The 20,510-nt window shown below is 42.9% G+C and overlaps 1 protein-coding gene across 3 annotated transcripts; it reads left to right on the forward strand.

Annotated features, from left to right (window-relative positions):
* The first annotated feature begins 5,948 nt into the window (after window positions 1-5,948).
* bdnf (brain-derived neurotrophic factor) lies at window positions 5,949-19,053 on the forward strand. Of its 3 annotated transcripts, none has more exons than XM_061703156.1 (2): window positions 5,949-6,036; window positions 17,709-19,053. In XM_061703156.1, the coding sequence occupies exons 1-2, from the start codon at window positions 5,953-5,955 to the stop codon at window positions 18,546-18,548; spliced, it is 924 nt and encodes a 307-aa protein (XP_061559140.1). In that variant the 5' UTR covers window positions 5,949-5,952; the 3' UTR covers window positions 18,549-19,053. The 3 variants fall into 3 exon arrangements, with proteins under 3 accessions (XP_061559140.1, XP_061559158.1, XP_061559148.1); XM_061703174.1 differs by lacking the exon at window positions 5,949-6,036 and adding an exon at window positions 6,159-6,342; XM_061703164.1 differs by lacking the exon at window positions 5,949-6,036 and adding an exon at window positions 12,025-12,278.
* The last annotated feature ends 1,457 nt before the right edge of the window (window positions 19,054-20,510 follow it).

Consider the following 20,510-nt stretch of genomic DNA (forward strand, 5'->3'; position numbering starts at 1 on the left):
ATTAAAATTAATGAGAGAAACAAATCAAATTTTAACATAATGTTGCTCATTGACTAACCGACCTTACACTCCTTATTTTTAGTCAATTATACAATGTCCTCTTGCGCTGTTAAAAGGCACTCAACACAAATTGTGGAAAAACTTTTTAAAAAATTATATGTATATATATTTTTTTCTTATGACATAGAAAACAAACTCTTCTTGAATTTATTTGGATTGTGGCATTTTGTTGCAACCTTTTGAGCTCTTTTGGATGACAGGTTCTATTTCAGTGATTTCTTGATTGAACAGGTCTGGAGGTAATCGGACTTGGGGGTGGTCAGTGAAAATGAACTCAGATTTCCCAAAAATGTGATGAGCCACACTTAATTCGTGATTTAACAAGGGAGCAATTCCTTTTTCACACAGGGCGAGGTAGCTTTGAATTCCCCCTTAATAAATAAAATAATCATGTACAAAAATGTGTTTTGTGTTGACTTAGGTTATCTTTGTCTGAACTTCGTTTGATGATCTTCAACATTAAAGTGGGGAAACTATGCAAAAGAAAAGGTCCGAATTTTAGATGGGGGCAAATACTTTTTCATGGCACTGTATATATTTATCACAATGAAATGCAAGGGGAAATGTGTATATGTGATATAATGAGGTGATTATACATTTACATTGTATGATTTTACAATGCGGCGGCACGGTGGGCGACTGGTTAGAGCGTCAGCCTCACAGTTCTGAGGACCGGGGTTCAATCCCCGGCCCCGCCTGTGTGGAGTTTGCATGTTCTCCCCGTGCCTGCGTGGGTTTTCTCCGGGCACTCCGGTTTCCTCCCACATCCCAAAAAAAAATTATTAATTTCTCCATTAATTGGAGACTCTAAATTGCCCGTACGTGTGACTGTGAGTGCGAATGGTTGTTTGTTTGTATGTGTCCTGCGATTGGCTGGCAACCAGTTCAGGGTGTACCCCGCCTCCTGCCCGATGATAGCTGGGATAGGCTGCAGCACGCCCGCGACCCCTAGAAGCGGCTCAGAAAATGGATGGATGGATGGATTTTTACAATGCTGACACCTCTGCAAGAGAAACCACAACTACGATGTGGCCCCCAATGAAAATGAGTTTGACACCCCTGGAAAGGTTGAGGGGCAGAGCTTCTGTCTATAACGGAACACCCTTATAAGAACACATGATAAGGGGAACCTGTTATCAATATTGTAACAGTAATTATAATGCAGCCAAGACTTAATAGTTGTCATTGTGGCGAAGGATAAGAAAGTGCTGATTGACACAAAATTTTAGGCTTGCACTCAACATTTTCGTAATGATTCTGGAGACCAGACGAGGTCCAAAAGCAATTAGCAGATGTAAACACGGAGGTTTGATGACTTGCAGTGTTAATGCGGTGCTTCAACAATACCTTTCTGGCGATTAATTTCGTATCATTCGCTGAAGGCGGAGCTGGGATTGCTTTTCAAGCTCATATTATTGTCGACTCCCTGCACACCTCACCAAAGATTGGATTAAATAGAATGAGATCACATCTTAAAGGAAGATTGCAGCTTTGGAAGTGGAGCAAATTCCCTAAGTAGAGGTGAAGTGTTAAAATGAGCCCGCTATTAAACAGTGATAATACTTGATCTTATGTCTTAATATCTGCACCACAATATATTTCTTTAAAGAGAGTACAAAAATGTATAATTGCACACATTAATCTCCATATCTGGCTGCCTGTTGGCTTCAAGCATAAGCAGCACATTTTATTTCACTTAGGCACTTCAAATTTGAAAGAGTGAGCATCTCGGCTGACCACAGAGCAAAACAACACGACCCAGGGCGTGTGAGTGTTTAATCCGTGACCTCAGGCCAAGCCATAAGATGTATGGTGGTGAAGAGCAGTGGCGAAGGCTCGGCGAGTGGGAAAAGGGACGAGCATGAGTCAGGCAGCAAGTCTGCGAGGAGCTGTGGGAGCAGAGGAAGTGTTAACAACATCACAAGTAGGAGCCATTCATGTTACCACGTCAGGAAGCAGAAAGGACTGAGAGGAGGAGGAGGAGGAGGAGGAGGAGGAGGAGGAGAGGGAGGAGGAGGAGGAGGAGGAGGAGGATGGCAGTGTTGGTGGTGGGAGTGCTTGGAGTTGATGGGACACATACATCCTTATCATTAAATCATGTGCAGCCGACAAGGTGGATTGTTCATCCGCAGCATGTGGTCTCAGGCGAGGTGGTGTGTTTCTTCTCGCCCTCTTTACGTCACGCCCTTATTTGAATAACCCGTTGTCCGCATGTGTAGAGCCTCTACATTGAGAATGTAATAGAAAACTGTAGGAAGGAATAAGCTGTGCATGAGCTACCTATCGGAGAGTCTGTGGTACAGCACTTGTTGCTTTTCTCACCTACAAAACATTCAAACTTCATTAAAGTATGGCAGCCTTTCCCTACTTAGTGGCAGGAAACAAAAGTGCACAAGGGTGGATTTTGTACATAGTTATCTTAGTGATCATCAATTCTGTGGCTTTCTTGTTATTGTTGATTGTAATAAAGTGTCTGTAGTGTTCTTTATCATCCATTTACAGTATACACAGTGTATGCAAATGTTATAGTGGTATATGACCCATTTTTGTAGGTTTCTGTGGTGAAAGCATATTTCAATTGTAAATCTTGATTTAAAAAATATTGGGAAGACATTGGGTTACAGGCAGGTGCACAGACATATGGGGCGGGGGCTCAAGCCCCCCAAAAACAGGGCACCCATTACCAAAATCAGTCATAAAATGAAGGGGAAAAAACCTAGTACATCTTATATATTTATTTCTGTTAACAAAATCAACACAGTCTACAATTAACAAAGGAGATGAAGGGAAGCTGCAATGACTGTAACAAGTCTCAAACGGCAGGTTTTTGTGATATACAAAAATAAGACGAAGATAAATATTTGGAAAACTTTTTTTCACTACTCAGAGGGGAAGTAAAAATAAATAACTGTAGCGCCTCTGATTAACCCCAAATACATTAAGGTGGGAGCATATGTACATTGCTCCCATGGACTCAAAACAAATGACCTGAAATATCAAAACACTTCAGGTGGAATTGATGTCACAAAGAGTAATCCATCCATTTTCTGAGTCGCTCATCCTCACAGGGGTCGCGGGCGTGCTGGAGCCTATCCCAGCTATCATCGGCCAGGAGGCGGGGTAGACCCTGGACTGGTTGCCAGCCAATCGCAGGGCACATAGAAACAAACAACCATTCGCACTCACATTCGGGAAATTTAGAGTCGTCAATTAACCTACCACGCATGTGTTTGGGATGTGTGGAAACCGGCGTGCCCGGAGAAAACCCACGCAGGCACGGGGAGAACATGCACACTCCACACAGGCGGGGCTGGGGATTGAACCCCGGACTCCAGAACTCTGAGGCAGACGCTCTAACCAGTCGTCCACCGTGCCGCCTCAAAGGGTAATTTGTATTATTGTTATTATATTATTGATGAATGAAGAAAAATACAGCACTTTTTTGTCATCCAAGGCAAAAGAGCAGGTTGTTGAGCACCACTTGTAATCTATGTGTGCACATGGCTGTTCACATCAATAAAATTGACTATTCATTCGTTATATTTAATGATACCTTTTTACTTATTTTCGGTGGTTGGTGACACCTCCCACCATTCAAAGTACCTCTGATTAACGCCAAACATATTAAGGTTCGAGCATATGTACATTCCTCCCAAGGACTCAAATAAATGCCCCACAAATATCGAACCACTTTGGGTGGAATTAATGTCATCGAGTGTAATTTGCAATATTTTTATTTCCTAAATATTGCCGAATGAAGAAAAATGGGGCACTTTGTTAGGGGCGGGTGCTTGAGCACCACTGGGAGTCTGTGTGTGCACATGCCCGGTCACATCAGTATAATTGACTTTTCTTTTGTTATATTTAATGATACATTTTTATGCATGTCTCCAAAACGTACAAGTTTGCCACTATCCAGTGAGAGTTTTAATGGGCTCAGTCGTTTGTAAGTAAAATATCATGGGCCTCATCATCATCATCATCATCACATGATGATTTTAAGATGCTTTACTGGATTCGTGCGTTCGTTGGAGCTTGAGTCACAGCTTTCTTGTTTGTGACACAAGTGTCCAATGAGTTGTCACATTGCTGCCATTGTCTCTTCCATACACCTACAGGTTCCAGGATAAAGCACCACCCGTGCATGCAGTGTGATTTCCTCCGACTAGGAAGGATGTCCCGTACCCCCCCCCCCCCCCTCCCCCCACCCCCATCCCTCCCACACACACACGGGAAAACAAACAACAACAAATAAAGTCATTTAAACCACACGAATGACATAAACACTTTTAAGAAAGTTTGGCATGCTGGCACGGACCCAGGCGAATCTCACCTATTACTCATGTTGTTCAGTACATTTGGGGCATGGCTTGCAAGCACAGCGCCTCGTCACTGCATAACAATCAGATGGCTCGGTGTTGGCACCGCAACTGATGGAATTTTACTCAAAAGAGATTTCGCCTTTGAACTTCCCCGTAATCCTCATCCAAAAGTAGCGTTACGGGCTTTCAAACGCTCGGAGTAGAACTCTTCTGCAGGTTTTTTTTTTTTTTTTTTTGGGGGGGGGGGCGGTGGATTTCGAGCACATCTGTGTGAGAGGCAACGTAAGTATGATTGAGCAACAAGTTATGCGGACAGGAATGGGCGCTATCGATGTAATGTCGATGTTAATTGTGGAATAAAAGTTAGGTACGCCTCGACTGCGCCTGAAAAGCTGTGAGGCAGTCAAGGAGCCCCCCCACCCCCACCCCCCACCCCCCCAACCAGTCAGGACCGAGTCCCCGTCCTAAAGTTGCCTGCTGCCCCTATAATGGCGTTGTCCGGGCGAGTGTGTGCGTGCAAGCATCTCTCTGACAAGTCGGGCTTGTTGGTTATTTGTCTTTCCCGTAGAGCCACCAAGGTTTTCTTCTTCATCATCATCTTCTTCTTCTTCTTCTTCTCTTCTTTTTTTTTTTTTTTTTTTGCCTAAGAGAGTTTAAGCACGGCGATATTGCGAAGGGTTATTAGATTCATAAGTCAGCGAAGTGGTGGGCGATCTACTGAGCACAGCAGAACTTCTCAGATGATGACTTCAAACAAGACACATTACCTACCAGCATCTGTTGGAGTGAGTGGATATTAAGACACTTCTATCTCCGGGACAGCGTAGGGGGGGGGAAAAAATGGTAAGTAAACCTCTGGAAACGCGGCGTTCTCGGCAAATAGTCGTGCTTGGTGTTTAAGCGCTGCATCGCCGGCAGGCTCGGAGGGCTTCGACTTGACAAAAGTCACTACAGTATAGCGAGACTTCGTTGTGTGTTGAAGGCTCATGTTGACCAAGCTTGTGCGGGTGGGGGGGTTGGGGTGGTGGTGGTGGTGGTGCGGGGGGGTGGGTGTTGGGGGGGGGGTAAAGATTGTGTGACGGTTTGGGACTACACCGAAGCAGGTAAGGCAACCGCGGAATACATGCCAGCGGCTCTGCGTGCGCGTATGCTGAGACTTCCAGGAGGCTCGTGCACGCATACATGCATGTATGTTCTTTGAAAGCAACACGTGCCACTTAAGTGACACACTTGGAGCTCTGGCTCAGCGGGTATCATTTAAGGCGGATTTTAACAAGGGCGACCGGACTGGCTTTTGTTTGTTTGTTTGTTTTCATAAATAGGAGTCGTTATCTGGAAGGAAATGTCCAACCGACACGTGATCGCGTATTAACACAGTCGGTTTTGCAAGAGAGGGGAAATACACGTGACAAGAGCAGCAGTTGTTTTTTTTTTTTTTTTTTTTTTTTTTTTTTTTTTTTTAAGTGGGCACTCAACAGAAGTATCCAAATATTTCCGTGGCCCCTTATACTGTAGTTCCCCAGGCTGTGTGATGCTTTCAGCACATTGGACAGAGGCACCGGAGCCGTGCATGGACCAAACACGCACACGGTGGACGCCAACTCGCTCGCTTCCCCCCTCTTTGCCAAACCTGGGATTGTTTTTCCAACTTTTGGTAAGATTATTCTCAGGGAGCCTGTTGTCTTTTAAACGAGATTAAGAAAAAAACAAAATGCGAACGAGAGAGGAGTGCAGTGGGAAGAAAAGCGCGTGTGCTTCTTTTCGCTAGAGCCTTGTCAAAGTTGTAACGTTAGAGTGTCTGGTGTGGTTTTTTTCTTTTTCTTTTTTTCTTGTTTCTTTCTTTGCACCGCACATTGTCAGTACCTTGAAGCCCCCCCACACTGCGTTTAAACTTTGGGACATGCACGCGTTGGTCGCGGAGATCTAACCACGCACGTAGTGGTTGTCAGCCCTTGTAAAGGTAAGAGCCCAATGCATTGTTTTCATCTCACTCTTTTGTTGCTGTCGTCCTTTCGGGCTTTTCTCCAACGAACTTGAGCTTTTTAAGCACGGCATGCAGCCTTGCATCCTCGTCTGCATTGTCGGCGTCGGTCACGGAAATAACCCCGGCCGATTAAATGGCTGCTTTTTAGTAACGAACGTGAAAGAATGCATGAGGCAAGAATAAAGGTTCGCACGGAAGTCTTGTCAAATGTCTCTATTGAGAATTCTAGATTCTAATTCATTCAAACGGGCTTTTCATTTTTCTTTTCTTTGCTTTTTTTTTTTTTTTTTTTTTTTTGTATGTGTGTGTGTGTGTGTGTGAGACGCTTTAGAGTTTCCGGAGCTACCTTGCTGCAACAATGTGCGTAATGGTTGCGTTATGCCTAATCATGCTCCCAATATGGGAAGTAAGACGCTGCAGTGATCCTGCTCCACAACCGGAGGACTGGTCCTTGGCTGGGCGTACATCAATAATGGAGTGATAGTCGTGATAACACATGTACGGGAAAACAAAAGCTGCCATCTTCCATCCCCCCCCTCCTACGTGCTTATTTATCCGTGCTTTCTTTGCTACATTCATGTTTTGTCTTGATGTCTGTGGATTCTGTTATCGGTCCAAATATAGCCCTACGCTTTACCCCCTCCTCCTCTCCTCCCCCAGCCCCCCAGCCCGCCAGCCCGCCACCCCTCCCGTCATCGCCATCAAATCACTTGTGTTTTTACTACGACCGCTCCACGGTTTCATTCATAAGGTGCGTTTCGCTTCACCTGCTCCCCTTACTATACCCCCTCGTTTTTTTGTGTGTGTTTTTTTTTGGGGCGGGGGGCGTGCATGCCACAACCACAGGCTGCACAGGAATAACACTCTTAAAAATACATCCGTGGTAATCAGTGCGTCCTCGTGGAATATGCCAAAAGCAAATGGTTTATTGCAAAGAATTTGTTTCGTGTGAAATTTGTATTAAAAAAATAAGAATAAGAATAATAAGAATAAGAATATGGGCGTGGCCCGAGCCCGTTACCGGCAGATGTGATGAGAGACATCATGTCTTCACATGCACTTGTGCGCATCCCCCCCCCCCCCCCCCCCCCCGCGCTTAAAAAATAAGGACTTCATATCAACGGGCACTCGAGGTTTCACAGATTTATACGATTGTCACTTTAAAGTGCTTCATTCTCTCACCCACCCAAAAAAAAAAAAAAAAAAAATCACTCGAGAAGCTTTGGATATTGTCCATTTCCACTCCCCATCTTCCTTTCACTCCCTCTCTCCACCTCTTGCCTTTTCTTTCCCTCCTTCTCCTCCCGTCAAAGATTTGAGATGTTCGGATCCAAGACGAAGGAACTAACTGCAAAACGAGAAGAGAAAAGCCCCAACGCCCACATTCAGTCCTGTTTTAATCTGCAACACTCATCTTTCACGCGGCATCTTTTCCAATAAACGAATTTGTCCTCACGTTTCTCTAATCGCGTTTGAATGACGGGAACGTCCTCGTACGTTTTATTCGCTGGCGAAAGTGCGCTTATCATATTCTGTTGATTACGTCCAGAAAAAAAAACATTTAATTAGTTATAACGTTTATAATACGTCGCTTCTAAACTACCACGTCGCAGCAGTAACATTTCGGCTTAATTTATAAGCAAACCTTTTTTTGAAATAAAAAAATAATAATAATAATAAAAATTACACGAAGCTGAAAGGTGATTTCTTTATTTTTTTAAATTACTATTATTATTTAGAGTCACAAATAGTGAAATTTTAATCCGTGTTTTTGTCATTTTTTGTCGTATTGTTGCATATTTTGTATAGGTCAACGATTGAATTACATTAAGAAAAAATATTTCTGGACATGTTGCAATATATATATATGTATATATATATATATATATACATATATATATATATATATATATATATATATATATATATATATATATTATCCCCCCCCCCCCCGATTGAGATGTGGGATTATAGTGTGGGCGTGGGCGTGTTGGGTGGAGGAGGAGGGATGAGCGGAGGCGGGTTAGGAGGGGTCTGTGGGGTGGCACGACACACTTTGTATGTATGAAGGTTTTTTTATAGCACTTTTTCTGCAATGTACGTCAGCGGATCAGTCCATAAATGGGGCTGCGCGCGCGCGTGTGCGGGCGTGCGTCTGCGCGCCCACGTGGACGAGCGCGTTATCTTCACTGAGAATCTCTCTCTCTCTCTCTCTCTCTCTCTCTCTCTCTCTCTCTCTCTCTCTCTGCAGAGTTGTGGTGGGCGTCAAAATTCACATCAAATTGTTTCGCTTGGCTTTATTAATTTCGAGAGAGAAAAAGGCAACGTTCACGTCTCATTTTTATGATTAATAATTCCTTTAGCTGACCCGCGTATGTTTGCGTTGGCCTTTGTCTTATTTAGATCAATTCGTGCGCTTTAAACGGATTTGTTCAAATTATTATTATTATTATTATTTTTTGTATCTTCTAATATTTATAATGACAAAATGCCCCCCTTTTCCGACACCACATCGCGTCCTTTCCGGTCTGTTTCTCATTCATTTATGATAACAAACTGTCGGCTCGCCAGTGTACACGATATAAATTAGAAATGTGCTATCGATTATTTTAGGGCTATAGATGGCGGAAATCTCCACACAGCAGCAGCAGCAGGCGGACGTCATGATATATTTAGAGCAAGGAATAATCATCTTAATCATGGCAATGAAGGCTCCATCGCCCCACCGCCACCGCTGCCGCTTTTAGTCACCACCGTCATCATCTTCATCACCATCACCTTCATCCAATTAACAGGCTTGTTTAAACGAGTTCTGTCAGGGGGCGAGGCTTTGGATACTTTAGAACGCGGATACGATCATTATTATTTTATTATTAAGTTCCCTCTTAAACCAATGGATCCGCAGCACGTATATTTGAATGTTTTGGAGTCAATTTCAAGGCGTAATATATGCGCTTTTCCTTCGGCAGTGAACCATGCAAAGGTTATTGATGCTGTGCTGACATCGGATTTGTATGTCGGGGGGTGGGGGGGGGGGGGGGGGGGGGGCGCTGAAGGCATATGCCAAGCAAAGAGAGACACACCGAGAGCCTTAATAGGTTTCAGTGTGAATTGCATTCTGTGCCATTAAAAAACACAAAGAAGTAGTTGAAATGACTGCTGCCTCTCGCTCATTATTTGAATAAAGGTATTGTCATCACAGGAAGGACTGCCTTAACTCCTCATCCTAGTGTCTCATTCGATTAAAGGACCCGAGTTTACCCATTTCAAAGGCGTCCCGAGTGCTCCGCAGCCCACCCTCGCCGTTTGACGTCATCTAACCTTATACAAAGTGTTTGCTCGAGGAGGGATGCACTCCCACTTTGATCCAAGTGCCCTCATCTACTTTCTTTATCCCGAGTGAAAATGACAATTTCGCCAAATGTCATTTCCCCCTTCCCCATGTTACGCAGTTCCTGTCTTGCACAAGCAAGCAAGCAAGCTGCTGAATGAATGAAGCCATCAGCAGTGCAGACTGCCCGTCTCTCTCTCTCTCTCTCTCTCTCTCTCTCTCTCTCTCTCTCTCTCTCTCTCTCTCTCTATCTGCATGGCAGCAGAAACCGTATAAGAAAGGTTATACACGTTTCTTCTTCAAACAGGGAAGACGTTAAGGAAGAGAGAAGTGTAAATGCAAATCACGTTTGTTACATGGCTCGATTAAAACATGATCCATGTATACCCCCCCCACCAACCACCCCCCCACCCCTGCCTCAAAGACAAAAGATGTTCATCTATACGCCTCAGACAGTTTGAAGTCATTGTTCCTGAGAAATCTTAAACCTGCAGAAATCGAACACCACGGTGCGGATGAAATAGTGGCTTAGTTTTCAGAAGGACTACAGGTTGCTTTAACACAGGCAGGCCTCACACATCCCTCTGAGCTTGGAGCACTTTGTTGCATCCATTTATCACACGTTATTTTGAATTCATTGAGAAAACTAGTCCCTAAAGCCTCTGACGCTGCACGCAAGCCAAAAGGCTCCACTTGCTACATTGGCTTCAGTTGTGCTGCATTTGCACAAATGAGCGAGAGAGACTGTGTTGTTGTTTTTGTGACTCTAATGAGATAGCAAATGATTTATTTATGAATTACTTGTTTGCAACAGACCCCTTGTGCATGTGTGCATTTTTTTTTGTCCTCACTGGAGTCATGTCCCTCAGTGATTGCTGGTGCAAGTCTTTGTCATCCAGAGTTTGTCCTCACCTCCTGTGGGCCTTCGGGGAGGGCTATGGCTATATCTGTCTTGGCATGTCACCGGGTGTGTTGGAGGTGGGGCTGACTCATTAGGCAGGTGTGAGCATCCACTCCGATATTGCTGCATGCCAAACGGGAGCTCCCCAGCACATGAGCCTATGCGGGGAAGAATTATGATGGTCATAGAGCAAACAAATCACTTTTCGTCTTTGCACTGTCGTCACAAACGATGATGAGATGCTCCTTTCCAATAATATCCATCAGTTTCAAAATGTTCAACATCCACTCAAAGGCTTGAACTGCTCTTTGGGAAGGGGACATAGTACATTGTTAATAAACATGTGCTAGCTTTGGTACTGTCATTCAAATATGTTTGTGTGCCTGAAAGCTGATTATGACTTTGCAAAATGACCAGGCACGTGCACACAGCCACTAGGTGGTGCTCAAGCACCCGTCCCTACTATTTTTTTTTTTTTTTTTTGCTCTGGATGAATAATGTACCCTTTTTTTGCAGCCCATTATTTCTTTATTCATATTTTTTTTATTCACCCTTTCCGATCAATTGTGTGCATTGATTTGAAATCTGATGGGAATTTATTTGAGTCCTTAGGAGAACTGTACATATGCTCCCACCTTTCCCCCCGCCATTTGAAATTTAAACAGGGGTGTGCTGACTTTTTATATCCACCGTAGCCTCCCTTCACCTATTTTGTTAATAGTTGTATTATACTGCATATAGTATATCCATTTAAAGGACCCATCCATTTGTTGTAGAGATGGCTTAGATTTTTATTTTTATTTTTAAAGCAAGGCTTTTCTTTCAGTAAGTTCATCTTTTGATTAGCCCTCAGTGTCTGTTGGCATTGAACAATCATCCTATTTGGTTTCGATTCACTGTAAGATGCAGTGAGCCAAAAACATTTTTTTTTTTTTTTGACTGTCCACGCAAATATGACTAAGGATAGTGACGCTCATGAATAAATGATTTAAATGCAGACTATAGGTTGATTCTGGTGCGTCTCCGCGTTGGGTCACGACTTGCACGCTGACGCACAACCCTCAAGAAATATGCCACCATGTTTGGTGGGCTAAACACGGAAGCAATGAGGCTTCGCGCACGCGTGTGTGAGCTCAAAATATACTATAGAAAATATATCTAGTCAGACATAATGGTGTGGGTGTGCTGTGTGAACGAAAAAAGACAAGATGCGCAGTGAGGGCGCACTAATAGTTCCGCCTCGGGGTGTTGAAACGGGAGTTGAAGGCGAGCAGTGAGCCAGCCAGCCGCTGGTCACATGTTGCAGCGTCATCGTGTAGTAAAGTTGCTCGACTTCCACGCAGGCTCCCCATTCCGAGCTCCACGGCTCTCTTGTCTTCATCCCGACACTTGCTCGCTCCTCCTCCTCGGCTGCCGCTGCTGCTGCTGCGGCGACATGCAGGCGACAACTCGGCTTTCACACACCATCTCCACCGGAGCCGTCCAGCCATGGGAGTGCGTGACCTCATCCATGCAATTTCCACCATCAATAATTTAACGTATTTGCTCCAAACCTGAAGAGATATCCCGAAGCTTGTCAGGAAGAGAGGAAAAAGTCGAAATTACTCAGGGAGTTGGCCAGGACAGCCCAGATGACACTGTCCTGTTGAATGGTCTGTTTTTACGACTGGGCAGCACAAGGTATGTTTCTCTCGCAACTTCTTGTAGCTTTGTTGGATGCTGCTCTTCTAAAAAAAAAAACAAAAACAAAAAAAAAAAAAAAAATTACAATAAAAAAGTCAAATAATAATATCAAAAAAGTTGGTGGTTTGTGTGTTGGATCTAAAATAGCCTCATCAAGTCTCGTTATCCTGTGGACAGACAGCAACGCGGCCCCAGAGGGGGTATGTGAAATCTTATCATGCCGTTCATTAATTTAAAAAAAAAAAAAAAAACAACAACCGGAGTTATCATGTTGACTGAGTTTCCGAAGTAGAACAACAACTATACACTATACTATACCTACAACTATATGTAATCTAACACATAAGTAACACGCTTGTTTCACCGCTGTACAGTAAGAAGCAGTTGGGCTGGATATTATTTATCTTGAATGTCAACAGTTCAGCGTGCTTCTGTAGCAAAACAATCACATTTGAACACCTACACTGCAACTACAAGTTTTTAGGAGTATCAGAACCCCCCCCCCCCTCACACACTCCCCCAAAAGGCCATCTTTATTCACCAAAGTAAAAAAAAAGACAAAAACAAACAAGTTCCGAGAAAAGAAAACAAAAAACAAAAAAACTTTGATGGACTCATCACTCATTAAGACTTTATGGGAAACCTGAGACCAAAGCTACACCGGCCACTTTGGTCCACTTCTTCGTGGTGTTGTGTTTGCATTGGGTGTCTTCAAATTACGGACTGACTAACTGATCTATCTATCTAATCTATCTATCTATCTATCTATCTATCTATCTCTCTATCTCTCTCTCTCTCTATCTATCGATCGATCGATCTATCTTTCTATGTCTGTCTGTCTGTCTATCTATCTATCTATCTATCTATCTATCTATCTATCTATCTATCTATCTATCTATCTATCTATCTATCTATCTATCTATCTATCTATCTATCTATCTATCTATCTATCTATCTATCTATCTATCTATCTATCTATACTTCTCTGTCTCGTCTTCTGTGGCAGACGGGAGATGACCGTAAAACTAAAACCTGCCAATATTCCACGGTCTCTGGCGCCACCTAGTGTAAGAAAATGTAAACTGCTGCAGTGCCCTCATTTTTAAAAAAAATAGTGCAGCATTCTCCTGTGATGTGGTGATTCATGGGTAAAATGAACACGTTATAGGACATAATTTGAATAAGATCTGATATTGGTTATAAAGATGGCGGTGAATGCTCAGAATCACTACCCACTGCTGCATGGTGTGTGGGAGGGAAGCAATACCTTTGGATCGCACAGCTCAGACTGCAGCTGTTTGTACGCTTGGCTTCAGTGTGCCAGGTGTAATCCCCTGGTGGTGCCCATACAGTATATTACTGAATATGCTCTCAAATTGTGTTAGATTAAAACCAGATCTCATGTCTTCCACATGTGTCAGCCATTACCATTGACAGCTTGATTTGCTTTTTTACTGTGCCGTATTATGGAACAAAAGGGGTGTCCTAAATGTACTATCATGTGCGCATGTTTATCCACTGTTATTATAGCTGAACATTTGGCATTGAGTTCTGTGCGCGTTGGACGTGACCAAACATGCTGCTTGGTGTACACTTCCACTTGGCAAGGTTGTTGAGGAATTGAACAAAGTGTGCACAAAACAAGCAAGATGGCAGATAACAAATGTTTCTATACAGTCCAATCCAATGTTTATCTCTCATATTGAAGTTTTCCAATGGCGGTAGATGTTGCTATAAAGTAAACTGAAGGTACATTAGTGCCTGAATAATAAAGACAAGGAATGCTAATCCTTTCATGTGTTACACAAACTTTTCATCATCCGTCATATGAGGTATTTAGTCCTGTAATCCCCACCTGGCGCAAAGAATACATGTGAGACTGAGTTCCGTATGGCAGCCATATGGGCCATGCCCTCAAAGCAGATGAACAGGTGGTCATTTGGTGTGTGTGCGGACGTCGAAGTTCTTGCATTGTTCTGTGTGCTTCATGCTTAGAGGTGTGTCACCGCGGATAAAAGCGTGTTTGAGCAGTGGTTACTGAGGCCTTTGTGTCCCTCCGCTCTATGTCATCTGTTGAGATGGAGATGGGTGGATGGATGGATGGAAACAATGCCAGTGTTTCCCAACCTTTATTAAGCCAAGGCACATATTTTACATGAGTGAAATCTCATGGCACACAACCAAAGAAAAATGGAGGAGAAGCAGCAGTAAAACAGACCAAAATCCAAATGTCAGGGGGTGAGGCACTGCAAGAGACTATTTGTATACTAGGTGTGGTCCAAATGTGAGACTGTAGAAATGAGTCTTAAATCGAGATTTAAACTTTTACGAGAGTATTTCCACTGGTACGGCACTCCAGAGTACTAGAGCCTGAATAGAGAATGCGCTAGAACCTGCTGCCTTTTTCTTTTTTTAATTTCAGCTCTCAGAGTCTTTAAAAGACCAGCAGTGTAAGGATCAGGACATAGTGACTGGTAATTGAACAATTTCACGGGGCACACCGATGTGCACAGTAGTTGGGAATCACTGTGATGACTAAGACTTAATTATCAGACACAAATCAATACCCTTTTCATTTGAATCAAGGTACGTCAAGCAAAACCCGAAATTATGAGATACAATATCACATATGTGATAGAACAATGAATTGCGAACCAGAAGATTTGGATCCTTCCTTGCTTGTTGTGCTCAACACACAAACACATGCTTTTATTCACTGTGAAAATCCTGCAGTGCGCGTAACATCTTCCTTCGCTGCTTGTATAATTCTCAGCCAGCCCCACAGCAATTAAATGATTCATTGGCTTTATTGCATTTTAACAGGATGTTGATTGAGAACATAAGCCATATTGATCGTCCTGATGGAAACAGGAAATCACAGAGATATAAATACAATCATTTGTTGTTCCCGGTGTGAGGATACCTGGGGGAATTGCATGCAATTGCGCGCTGTTGAGTGGCATTACCCCCCAGCAACCTCCTCCTCTCCATTCTCTCCCCTGTGGAGACCTGGAAGAGACGTCATCTGTGGTTGTTATGCTGCGAAATGACGCTGCAACTCTCTCCACCCCCTGCTGCTGCAATATTACCCCTGTGGTCTGTTACGGAAGATGCAGCACTTTGTCTGCACCATTTCCAGCATGAAGTTTGACGCCTAACAGTAATCAGCCCTCTCCCTTCATTTCCTTGATGTGGAAGCGGAACCATTTGTGTAGGATGCATTTAGGCTAGGCTGAATAATATCAGCCTAGCCTAAATGCATCCTACACGTAAAGCTCGTGACTGGCATCCGTCCCGTAAACCAACATGATTTTCTGTGCTGGGAAGGCCCATATACATCTCCTGATTGGAATCCAAACAATAATGAGTGCTTAATCTGTGTGGTTTTGCATATAATTAATTACATTTCATAAGTATGGATTTGCTCTTTACACTATTCTTTGTCCTCATTGTTGTTTTAATTGGCGAAAAGGAAAAATACCCCCAATCTCCATACAAGACGACCCCTACCTATACATCCTCCTTCCAGCGCGCACACATTGTGGAGGAGCGTGTCCCTGAGTTTGGGGGAATGAGTGGCTCATTAAGAAGAAGGTTGTGATATTCTGAATAGACTGGGAGACTCCCAGCACATCTATTTTTAGAGCAGATATCCCTATGGCAGTCGCCGATGTTGCTTAATTGCAGCCCCAGACACCAATTGAGAACGAAACAAATGCTCCTACTTTACCGTAAAGGTCCTTGTGTCCACTCTGCGGGGAGGCAGGGGTGTGTGTCTTTGTTCACTGTTTTACTGCACAGTGCAGTCACAGCCACTGTTTTTTTCTTCTTTTTTTTCCCATATATATTTTTTTTCGAACTGACCCCATTTGAAATGCAGGTTGTCGGGTACTTCTTAAGAGTGTAAGGATTATTCTGTTCTTCGATCATTAGCGTATGCACAGTGTCGGAGTGACAGATAGCAGGGTTTAATCATCATGTCAGTGTAAAGTTTGGCACCTTCCAGGGTAGCGAAGATGACACCTTTTTTGACTCATTCATGTCCTGCTGGGTTCAGCCTCGAGAGTTCTGGAGTCATCCACCTGCTCTTAGCAAAGTTCTCCCCACTTATGATAATAATTTTCTTTCCAGAGCTAGTTAAATACCACACTCCCAAGTTTTCAGGAAGTCATCCGTCTTGGAGGTTCCGTGTGTATTGTCGCGTCATCAAACACACACAACAAACAGAATCATATTCTTACATCAACGCATGATAACGCTATACATTATGCTAGTCCATGTCTGTCACTTTTATCCCAAATTCAACCGTCATGCGTAGGTTTCAACACCAAGCACGACACTTCGTCTCGCGTAATTGTTCGTCTCGCGTAATTGTTGACAAAAGTGGAAAAAGTTTTGTATTTGTATTTGCCCAACCTCATTGCAGTGTGTGGCAGTTTCTGCCATCAGCAGCGTGTTCCCTAACAATAACAAGGTAGTCGTAGTAGATGTTCATAAATAGCATCTAAATAGCATCTATTGTGAAGCCACACTCAAATGTCAAAAGTCTCGGCAAGACAAATCATCTTACACAAAGGATGACATAAGATCACGGGACCATACCTTTTTTGCACCTGGTGCAGGGGGAACACTTCCAGAATGAGCCAAACAGTTTCAAGAAAGAAAAATCGTGGAGCGCCTCATTTTTGTTTGTCGGGCCCTGTGTTACTTCGTAGGCTACTTTGTGGTTCCGGAAGCATGACGAAAGACAGCTTCAGGATTTGCAACGAAATTAAGTTCTTGAGCTGCTGATGTGCCACAACTCCAAAACGTTGTGTCGTTCTTTGGTAATCCTGTTTGCAATCAAAGCAACAGGTGTTAAAAAGGATACTTTTCGCCAAAAGATACAGCAAGAACTGCTTCCGCCTGTGATTGCCTCAGAGAGTTCTCAATAGTACAGTACAAATATGACACACGAAGAGCTTACCTGCCGTCACTCACTATCTTTGGTATAACGGCGCCCTCTGATTTTCAGCACAGCTCTGGTGAATTGATGCCAACAAATAAGAATCAAAGACAAACCTCACCTATGAAAAGGATGATCACAGTTTACTCATGCTAAGAAAACACTGAGAGAACACTAGAGGAATCTGCATCTTTTTGCACAATTGTTTTTTGTCAATGTCTTTATGTCTCCAAAGTGTTCTGTAAATTGACTGTCTGTTGTACTAGAGCGGCTCCAACTACCGGAGACAAATTCCTTGTGTGTTTTGGACATACTTGGCAAATAAAGATGATTCTGATTCTGATTCTGATTAATATCAGTTTATGTAGCTCTCTTTTGAACGTTCAAATATCACTCAATATGAGCTAACTTCATTCAAAATGCTCTCAACTAACTAGCTCGGTCTCCCCCTTTTCCCCTCTTGTCTTTCTTTGTCCCTCCAGTTCCACCAGGTTAGAAGAGTGATGACCATCCTGTTCCTTACTATGGTTATTTCATACTTCAGTTGCATGAGAGCTGCGCCCCTGAGAGACGCCCCGGGCATGCAGGGCCATCGGACGGAAGGCTACCTGGGTGCCGCCGCCGCTGCGACGGTCGCAAGAGGTCGGGGGACTCCACAGAATGGTGGCGGGCCAGGCCAGCGCGGGATGCCCTCGCTCACAGACACCTTTGAGCAGGTGATAGAGGAGCTGCTGGAGGTGGAGGGGGAGGCGGAGGCGGCACAGATGGGACAGGGGGCAGATAAGAGCCAGGGAGGTGGGGGTCTCACGTCAGTCGTCGCCACAGAAACCAAGGATGTCGACATGTACGACTCGCGGTTGATGATCAGCAACCAAGTGCCTTTGGAGCCGCCGTTGCTCTTTCTTCTGGAGGAATACAAAAACTATCTGGATGCTGCTAATATGTCCATGAGGGTGCGGCGGCACTCTGACCCCTCACGACGTGGAGAGCTCAGCGTGTGTGACAGTATTAGCCAGTGGGTGACAGCGGTGGATAAAAAGACGGCAATAGACATGTCGGGGCACACAGTTACCGTCATGGAAAAGGTTCCTGTCCCCAATGGCCAACTGAAGCAATACTTTTACGAGACCAAATGCAACCCCATGGGGTACACAAAGGACGGCTGCAGAGGAATAGACAAGCGGCATTATAATTCCCAATGCAGGACAACCCAGTCCTACGTGCGAGCTCTCACCATGGATAGCAAAAAGAAGATTGGCTGGCGGTTTATAAGGATAGACACTTCCTGTGTATGCACATTGACCATTAAAAAAGGGAGATAGTGTATAAAAATGTATAGATTTTATTGAAGAGTTTAAAAAAGAGAATACAGAGAAAATATCTATTTGTATATATACATAACAGGGTAAATTATTCCGTCAAATGAAAATTTTATGGACTGCATGTAAAAAAAAGATGAAGTTTATACAGTAAAAGTGATATAAGTCTATTTATTGAACATATTCATGACCTTGTAAACGATTAAAAAAATCTGATCAGTCATTTGCTCCCACTTTAAATTACTATATCACATTCCTCAAGACATTGTGATTTGTTTATGTTGCCAAGATTTACAAAATGAAGTGGAAAAAAAACAGGCAAGGAATGAGAGAGGACAATTCCATCTTCAAAAGCTTGCATGCTGCTTCAATTGTGAATTAAGAAATTCTCCACTGACAAAAAAAAAAGATGAGGCTGACCAAAAAAAACTTTCCGTTTGCATACTCGGCGGAAAACAACTTTCCTCTCAAGTAATTTATCTGTTTACTGTTCTAAACTTCTCAAGGTATAATGTTGGGATTACATACTATGTCAAGGTGCTGTTGTCAAAGCTTTGCTGTTTATTTTTTTATTCCCACCAGAGAAAGATATATATTAGAAAAAAGTATATATATATATATTATATATATATATATTATATATATATATATATATATATATATATATATATATATATATATATATATATATATGAGACATGTTTCTGGGTTACTATTATTCATTTTGTATGTTGTGAAGTTGTTTGCAATATTAAACTGAAATATTTGAAGAAATAAAAATGAATATAGGCAACTGAAAAACAAAACCAATGTCGATAAAGTTTCAACCTTCCACTTTTAGTTACATGCACAAATGCTGAAGCACACAAGACACATCAATCAGCTGCCAAATTGACCAGTAAGTTAACTTACTGTATAACCAATGATTCAGATTAGATTTTGTTTACAGTATTTCAAATTGGGACTCACAATGGATACAAGTGTACTGATGAAACATGTCAGAATCAGAAAGGTACTTGCAGCTTTGGGGTTTATTCAGTGTTTTAGAGAAATTGTTGAATTACAAAACAGCGGTGTCATACTGTTCACAAGTGCAGTCTTTATGGTCACTCAACCTACACCACCAACCCATAAGCAGGGAAATATTACTCACTTTCATGACAAAAGTGTCTGCACGTTCAAGTTTCGACTTGTGGAAGTAGGCTCTGGGTGCTCTTGACACATGCTTGAAGGCTTCACCCACCCATACACCTGTGCACATTAAAACCAACAGTTCAATATTAGTGAATCCCATCATGATGTCTTGAACAAAAGATCAGTCATCAGCCCATTCATTGAGCTGTACAATCACAAAGATCTGAAGGAAACCCGACTCGTCTGCTTTATGAGATAAACGTTTGACACTTTCCCTTGAACAGTTGATTAAAAAAAAGCCATTTTCTTTCACCTCTTTCTAACACTACTTGGTACATTCAAACTGATACATTTCCCACAATTTAGACAAGGGGGAAAAAAATTAAATAAAATGCACACGTTAGACCAGTTGTGCATATTGCATGCAATACTCCCACCTCAATTTCCATCATCGCCACCTGCTTGAAGGTAAGTTTGATCCCAGAAGAGGATTGGAACCTGCTTTTTGAAATTTGGGAAGCAAGCTGCTGGAGAAAATGTCGCTGACCAGACAAACGATGCTTCCTCCTCTCTTTACTGTGACACCAAATGTGAGGAAGGATTCACACCGTTGTTCTAAAGGTTTGAGTTTATGATGATAACCCCTTTTAGATGAATGTCCTACAACACATACAGTAATACAGTCGTAAGGAGATGCTGTAAAGCATTGCTGCAAGAGCAGTTTTTAAGATACACCAGTGAATGTTAGCACTACAATGCAAAACTTCAATGATACAAATCCCTGAGGGACAGTACGGATTTGTCAGCCAAAGCCTTAAAAGCATCAAGTCC

Source organism: Phycodurus eques, chromosome 2 (assembly GCF_024500275.1).
Source record: "Phycodurus eques isolate BA_2022a chromosome 2, UOR_Pequ_1.1, whole genome shotgun sequence".
NCBI classification, from domain to species: domain Eukaryota; kingdom Metazoa; phylum Chordata; class Actinopteri; order Syngnathiformes; family Syngnathidae; genus Phycodurus; species Phycodurus eques.